General features: G+C 37.9%; 1 protein-coding gene across 1 annotated transcript; it reads right to left on the bottom strand.

The window, feature by feature from the left end:
- Positions 1-936: 936 nt before the first annotated feature.
- LOC146559400 (lithostathine-like) lies at positions 937-4,672 on the bottom strand. The gene is made up of 3 exons (XM_085244811.1): positions 4,584-4,672; positions 3,369-3,725; positions 937-3,131 (listed from the first exon to the last, which is right to left on the bottom strand). The coding sequence occupies exons 1-3, from the start codon at positions 4,636-4,638 to the stop codon at positions 3,094-3,096; spliced, it is 450 nt and encodes a 149-aa protein (XP_085100937.1). The 5' UTR covers positions 4,639-4,672; the 3' UTR covers positions 937-3,093.
- Between the last annotated feature and the right edge of the window lie 3,774 nt (positions 4,673-8,446).

Genomic DNA, 8,446 nt, shown 5'->3' with positions numbered 1-8,446 from the left:
AACAGTACGAACAGTTTAATAATTATACATTTTAATAAACGTTCTCTTAAGGAAATGCATTTTTCTTTAAGTTTTGATTTAACTTCTTTTTTGGTTCTTCTAAATTAACAGATGGTGCAAAGGATGAAAATCTGAAGACTGGTTCATTCACAACAACACAGACGAAACACAATTTATTTTAAAAATCATCGTCCGTTAGGACTTCTTTTTACAGGCATCTTTAATTTTTTTTTATTGTATAAATGTTGTTAATAAAATAATTTAAATGATCTGGTTTTTGCTATCAGATTGATCTACATGAGAATTTGTTTATCACACAACAACTTCATTTTGATGGTTAATATATTTGTGATTAATGAAAGTTTAACTACGTAATTTCACTGCTAACCTATAAAACCAAGAGTGCCCAACCGCGGCTCTCGTGCTGTTTGTGGTTGTCTTTTTTTTAATGTGCGTGTGTGCTTTGTTTGTGTTTAATCCGGTATTTTCATCAAATACGCCTGTGCATGTGAAAAAATACCGCAAAGTTTTCCAGTAGGGGCAACATCATTTGAGTATTCAAATTATGTCATGCTCGCTCTCAAAACAGCAGGGAAAAAATGCACAGCAAAAAAAAAATATGAAGAAGAACACAGAATGTTTTTAACAGAGTGGGAGAGTTTTTGTTGTTGTTGTTGAATGTAATGGCAAGTCATCCTGCCTCATATGCCAGGTGTCATTAGCGCATTCCAAAGCTTCAGATCTTCATTCAGCATCACTTCAGCTCAAGCCATGCTAACATCGACCAGGAATTTCCAAAAGGGACTGAACTTTGCAAGCACGAGTTGGTCACTTTGAAAAGTCAGGCAGAAAAGCAGATACAGTTTTTCCAAAAATATACAAAGTGCTCTCTCTGACCTTCAAGCATGTGCTTATTTTAATTTTGCAATGGATGGGAGTTGTGACACACAAAACAAGCCTCAGTTGGCAGTATTTGCATGGTCTGCGTCAAATGAGTGTGTGATCAAAGAAGAACTCCTTGATATTGTGCCATTAAAAGACACACCCCGAGCCATATAGGTGAAAGAAACAATGATGGCTGTGTTTGTGAAAAGCAAATCTGCACATACCGAAACTAATACAATAGCTACAGATGGAGCTACTGCAAAAAAAAAGCTATTCACAAAACAAACTTTTAAAAAAAAAAAAATGTTTATTAAGATTTTGATATAAATGAAAAAACACAAACGGACAACACACCAGCAAGGACAAAAACACAAATAAGGCAAAAGATTACACTGCAGCAACAAAAATACTACTTCAACACTGACAATAAACAGAAGTAAAACGCTGCGATCGATCAAAGAGAACTTTGTTTTAATACATGATCTAAAAAAGGTTGTCACACATCAAAGAACTTACTAAGTTTGCCCTCTAATGTATACCTAATCCTCTCCCTGTGCAGTAGAGCAGTCAGTTCTCTTAGCCACATTTTGAATTGAGGCACAGTGCCAGACCTCCAGAGAGGCAAAACAATTTTCTTAGCAATTATCATTCTGAACAAAACTGTAGTTTATGCAGCAGGGCGGAGGTGTTAAAGATGAAGAGGAAGACTCAAACAATGCAGTTATTGGGTCCGGCTCTAATGTGTAATTGTACATATCAGAAAAACATTTAAAGATGTCCAGCCAATAGTTGGACAATTTGGGGCAAGTCCAATGAGTAAGAGAGCCTTCTCCAAGTTTACAACGATCACATATAGGACTAAGAGAAGGAAAAATCCTGTGCAATTTAGTTTTTTAGTAATGAAATCTGCGAAGCACTTGGAATTAAATTAACTGAAGCCTTGAATTTATAGAACAAGAATGGATCCTACACAGACTCCTCTCACACACCTCATCTCCAATTTGCAAACCCTGCTCCTCCTCCTGTCTTCAAAAAGTCAGATTTACAATTCAAATACTCAGAAAAAGCGTTCACAAAACCAGAAACCAACTTTTCAGAATCCTGGGAACTAAAAATTGACCCCTCTTCCGGAAGAGATGGAAAGTTGAGGACCCTCTGACGAACATAGTATCTTATCTGTAAATAAAAGAAAATGTGACGCATGTAATATATAAGTCTTTGAGAGTAAGTATACATTTTTGTGTCTAGACCTCAAAAGAGGCATCTAAACATGAGGGTAGAAATGCATGATTACAATATATTGGAGTATGAATCGAAGTGTCTGGTAGAGCACAACCTTTTTTGATCCAACAGATTTTAACGCAGTTGTACAAAATCTCACTAGCTAACTGCAGGGGGTACAGAGTGGTTCCCAATCTGCTACCCTGCTCCATAATCCATAATAATAATAACAGATGTGACCCACAGAAACAGTTGGGAAGACAATCAAAAGATCAAACAGTCTTTTGACCAAGCCAATAAGCTCATAATGACAGACCACACTGATAATATGTGCAAACTGCCCTCTGGCCTTAAAGTGGACAGGCCAAAGACAGCACAGTTACAGGCATAAAATAGTATTTTTGAACCAACAAGGTGATTCCCCAAGAGCTGTTAGCTGGAATGCTAGAAAATCTGGACATGGCGAGCGGTGGTTCCTTAACAATATTGAAGAAACCAGACAAATGAAGAAAAGAAGTGTCAGGCCCCTACAGCAGCAGATGAACAGTATTGTGTCATTAAGAAATAGCTTTATGACTCGAGCTTAATGAAGAGCTTTGGATGTCCTTCAAGACGCTTGGAGAACTATTCCTGAAGACTACTTAGAGAAATGACAACAAAGCTTAACTAAGACAGTTACATATAGAGCTGTAGTCAGAAGTTTACATAAACTCACTGGGCATGAATGGTAAGGTAATTTTGTGTTTTTAATGATTTCGTTGATCTTATTTGTACACTTTCCTCCCAGTGTGAATTAGAGAAAGAGAATCCCAATTCATGTTTTTTTTAAGTCATTAAAGATGTATGCTATACAATGTTTACACCCTTTCTGGCACATTATTTGACATGTCTCCATGACAACAGTTCAATGTCTAGACCACAGATGCTTTGTTTTTGACTAAAGCACAGGTCCTGCAGTTGTTGATGACTGAATCCAGAGTTTTCCTGTTACTTTGAGTAGAGGTCACGAGGGCCTTCTCCAAGATCTGTAAAAAAAAACAACCAAAAAAAAACCCCAAACCGCAATATTAATTAAAAGTTAATAATATCCAAAAATATTCTTTCAGAAGAAGCTTCTGCTTTCAGGCTGTAAGACTAATATTTTACATTTTTGCATCAACATCATTATGGCCATGTCTCTTTTTTAAATGGAAAAAAGAAAGAAAGAAAAAGAAGCAGAAAACTGATAACAGTATTATACCAGACTGTTCTTTAATGCTCACCTTGACAGATGAAAGGTAGTCTGTCATGGCAGTTGGCATCCAGCAGCTTAATTACTTGTAGCTCAGTCAGGATCATCTTTGCACAGTGGTTATTTGAGTCAGCTATGCTTCTGTTACACTCAGGATAAATGTCTTTGGACTTTGAAATCCACATCCACTTCTTATCTTTGCCAAAAACTGAGCGTTCCAGGCCAATCCACACCCCTCGTTGCAAGTCTGTCTCATTTTGCAGGAGACTTTTCACTTCATCATTCACTGTTCGGTTGGTGATTTCAACCAGGGAGGAGTAGTCTGTCTGGCATTGCTCCAAGGCATCAATCCAACTTTTGTTTTCATGGTAGAACTCCAGGTTTGTAACTGGAGACAAAAAATGCAAAGTGACATTTAAGATATGCTAACACTACAACAGGCAGTGTTGGGACTAACGCGTTAAGTAACGCGTTACAGTAACTACGTTATTATTGTGGTAACAAGCACGGTAACTAGTTATTATGCCAAAATCAGGAACGCGTCAATCGTTACTGGGATTTAGATAGGGTCGTTATTCGTTACTTTGTGTGGTGGCTACAGATTCAGCAAAATTAGCAAGTGGTGGAGGCCAGTAGGTGGATGAGGGAAAGGGGAGGCAGGAGGAGCCGGCCGCCGGTCCAAGCGTCAGGTGAACTGAACTTCAGGTAAGAAGTTATGACCTGCAGTCTATCTGGGTCAGATATAAACCAAGTTTAGGAGTTTATTTTCGTTGTGCTGACTTTTTCGTACTGGGTACTAGCTAGCATGATGGAGTTTCTATACAGCTGGGTGGGTGCTATGATGTTACTGATGTTGAACTTTATTTTGTTCATAAGGTTAATTATTAGAGTTGCCAGCCGTCCCCTAAAAACGGAATCGTCTCATGGTCAGAGAAAATATTACGCATTTCGTATTGAGCTGAAAAGGAACAGTTTGTCCCGTAATTCAGCTAGAATGAAAAACACACAAAGCTGGAGTTATTCTGTCTTTGCTGCACAGCTGCCTCTTCTTCTCTCATTCACTCCCCCTCCCTCTCCTGTTTCTACTTCAATCATGAAACTGATCAATGATCAGCTGATCGGCTTTTCTCTCTTGCTTGTTTATCGCCCACTTCGTGCCAGAAAGAAGAAACCAGCGGAGGTCGCGTTAAACAACAACAGCGCGTTTAAGCTTGATCAGCTGTTGTTAGAATGTATTTAATATTACCTTCTAGTATCAGCTGATGTTTGCTGGAGCCAAAGCTGTAAAAGCTGCTGGTCATGATATCGGTTTGGTTACCTGGTGAGAGGGAAACATGAAGATGAAACCAGGAGATGTCCTTACTGGATCATCAGAGCTGAACAGGTGATGGAGAAACAGGTTTACCTTTTAGGTCACATGAATGAGTTGAAGGGAAGTTATGAACTGTTTCTGAGAGACAAATAACACCAGGATCCTTTTTTAGGTAGCTGACAGCTGGTAACTGTCCAGGGGCGGGTCTAGCAAAGTTTTGCCTGGGGTTTTCGTGTTGGATGTAAAAAGCGCACATGACGCTGTGACGTAGGCTAGAATCATGGTGGTGGTCAATGATGGTCCAGGCGTGGGATTTCTCTCGTGGAAATATGCACATTATCTTTTCCTTTCTATTGGTAGGTGGCACAGTGCACTTGTGGCCAGTAAGCGAGCTAGAAGACTGGTAATCTCGCGGGGTATCCAGTTATGGAAGCGGCGCATTAACAAGAGAATTCTGAGTAAAGCCAAAGTTACTTTCCCTAGTAACTAGTTACTTTGAAAGTAACGAGTAACTTGAAGTAACTGAGTTACTTTTGATAGAAGTAACTAGTAATGTAACTAAGTTACTAATTTAAAGTAACTTACCCAACACTGACAATAGGTCACAGTTTCCTGCTGTCTCCTTATTTATGCAAAGCTCTGCTGACTCACCCTGATAGTCGGGGATGTTTTGTATAGATTAAAGTATTGAGTTTACAGCATTATAATATATTAACATATTATTTTATTCACATATTGTTAAAAGTAAATGACTGCTTTCAGGCTGAAATATAAACATTTCCACCTGATGTACCTGTATTTGTTGTAGCAACATTAACATTGCAGGTCCTTTGATTTGAACCTGCACATAAGAAGAAAAAGTAAAAATGCAGGCTTTAAAAACATATTTCAGTTTTACATAAGAAAAAAAGTCTTGTTGTAACTATACAGTGTGTAAATATACATGTATGTATAAAATTTTTACAGATTCATCTTATGTTGTATTTGTTTTCTTGTTTGTGGAAAAAACGCATCAGTTTATTGTTTTGCACATCAACAATTTACTTTTGTTGTTTGAGAAAGAAAAACTATGTAGCAAATTAAATTCTTAAAGCTGCTCTTTGGAGGAAAGGCTGATTGTGCTGATGAAAGTACTCGCCTGTGTGAGCCTCTATACAGTCGCTAACACGGTGTTGTTGATGAAACCTCTGAAATTTGAGCTTTACTCTGTTTTGGTTTTGCTTAGGAACCGAGATATGTATCTTTTGTCTGTTGAAGAAAACAGAAAGCTGTTTTAAAAGTATGTGACAAACATGATTTTGCCTATGAGGTACCAATCTGCATCTTCTTCATCATCATATTTAAAAACAGATATAAATATATTTACTTTTTTTTTTTAAAGCTGTTACATTTTGTGCCGGCAGTAGTTGAAGTTCCAGAGCAAGATTCACAAATGATCTTATTGTCACTCGTATGATTTAAATACCCTGGTACATGGAAACAAAACACATGAATGCTCATCTATAAACAATATAATATGCATCAGGTTTTAAAGTTCTTAGATTTCATTTTAAAGTCAGTCCGCCGACTTTAAACCAGCGATAAAATCATTTTTAATGTGTTGTGAATTTTAGATTTCTTACCATTTTCTACCTCCACAGACAAAACAAACATTTTTGTTTTGTATGTGATTTTACGGCATTTATTAGTACAGTCCTCTGTCTCAGTGTAATTGGCTGTGGCAGTTGCTTCCAGTGTGACTTGGTTAGCAGTGGGCCCACAACATTTAAATTTCCATATCCACTTTCCAGCTGTGCAATTGCAATCATGTGTAATATTCCCTCCAACAGGGCACAGATGATAGGGAGTAAATTTGATTCCTCCATCTGGAAAGTCTCGTATGGCTGAAACACAGGGCAGCAGGCTCACTGCTGTAACACAGGAAGATCACATCAGGCCTGAGTACAGTTTGCATTTAGGTGTTGACCTGTACGTTGGAAACATACCTAGTAGTAATGATAGATGAATCAGACGTGCCATGGTCTGTAACATGCAAAAGAAAAAAAAAAGATAGAAAATTGAGAAGGAATTGATCTTTCACATTAAGAGTTTATAAATAAAACGTTCACCTTCAGTGCTTCCAGTCTTTGCAGAGATGACTGTTAAATATCCAAAGTGTTTGAATAAACCTCCCCACTGTCCTCTGGCTTGCTGTCTTTCTCCAGAATGATAACTCAGAGAAATGTCGGCAGGAGTGACTTTTTATATTGCTCTTTATATTATCATATTTTTGATTAAATAAACACAAATGTGTTCTCAGCTTCCTCAATTGGAATAATGTTGCTTTTCCCCCCTCTAAGGTACTGTGGATGTGCAGCATTACAAACTTAATAAGGTGAATCAACTTGACTGATATAGAAAACATTTGGATTTTAAATGTTGTTTAAATGTTGTTAAAGCAAAAAATCCACAAAAAAAATATTTTTTTGTTACACATTATTATTATATTTGTTTAAATGGAGGTTTTCCTGTGATCGGTAATCGCCTCCAACCTGTTTCATGAATGCACAGCACATTAACTCAGCGTTTGCTCTTAAACTGTAGTTGTTAAAATCTGAAGGCTTGCCTAGTCAAACAGGAAGCAAATATATCCTGATCAGTTTTTATTTTGATCTTATAAACAAATTGGGTATGTAACCAAGGTTTACTGACAAAAGTCTCCTTTATGTCATCAGGTACAGAAACTGGTAATAAATAACCAGTTCATTCACCACCACACGATTTCTGCTGCTGCATTAACCCTCAACTTAATACTTTCAATAACTGACACTGACTTTTCACCTTAAGGAAATCGATATAGTCCCCATTCTATACAGCGATCGAAACAGATCCATAAAACAAACAATTTCAAATATAGTATTGTTTTTCCTCTTGCATGATTTTGACCTGTGCCTACACTGTTGTAAAGTTTTAAGTACACTCAGTACAACAACCCGGATGGTAATTGGACATGTGTAATGACAATACAGTTGAATCCTAATCCTTTATTATGTCGGCCCATTCTTTGTAGCTATAACATCTTCAACTCTTCTGGGAAGGATTTCTGAAGGGTTTAAGAGTGTTCATGTTCATTTCTGATCATGCAAGCAATTGTGAGGTCAGACACTGATAATGGACAAGAAGGCAATCCACCCCAAAGGTGTTCAGGTCGAGGGTCAGGACTCTGTGTAGACCAGTCAAGTTTGTGCACTAGTGTGCAGTCATGTTGGAACAGGAAGGAGCCATCCCCACGCTGTTTCCACAAAGTTGGCAGCATGAAATTGTCCAAAACGTTTTGGTATGCTGAAACATTAATTCTTTCTTACCCACGATACAGTCAGAACAAAACCCAGACTCATTGATCAGATTGCCAGTTGGAGAAACATGATTCATCACTCCAGAGAACACATTTCCACTGCTCTAGAGTCCATTGGCAGTGTGCTTTACACCACTTTATCTGACATTTTGCATTGCACTTGGTGACATAAGGCTTGGATGCAGCTGCTTGGCCATGGAAACCCATTCCATGATGCTCTCTATGCGCTAATCGGAAGGTCGGGTAAATACTTTGAAGTTTGGTAAAAGTTTGTGATGGTGAGTTTGAAGTGTTACTAAAAACAAACAGCTGGACGAATAGTTTGCAACACATTAGTTTAACTGACAACAACATGGTAACATTCTTGGGCATAAAAAGGACAGGTGGACAGATTTCACCCTAGGTGTGTGAATGGCGTCTGTGACAGATTGGTATACCCCACTATCTCTTGAATCAAGATATC

The sequence above is a fragment of the Mchenga conophoros genome, linkage group LG14 (genome assembly GCF_057382185.1).
Source record: "Mchenga conophoros isolate Kocher_MC1m ecotype Shallow Benthic linkage group LG14, M_conophoros_male_GT1.1, whole genome shotgun sequence".
Lineage (NCBI taxonomy): Eukaryota > Metazoa > Chordata > Actinopteri > Cichliformes > Cichlidae > Mchenga > Mchenga conophoros.
This window is presented reverse-complemented; position numbering and strand designations above follow the sequence as displayed.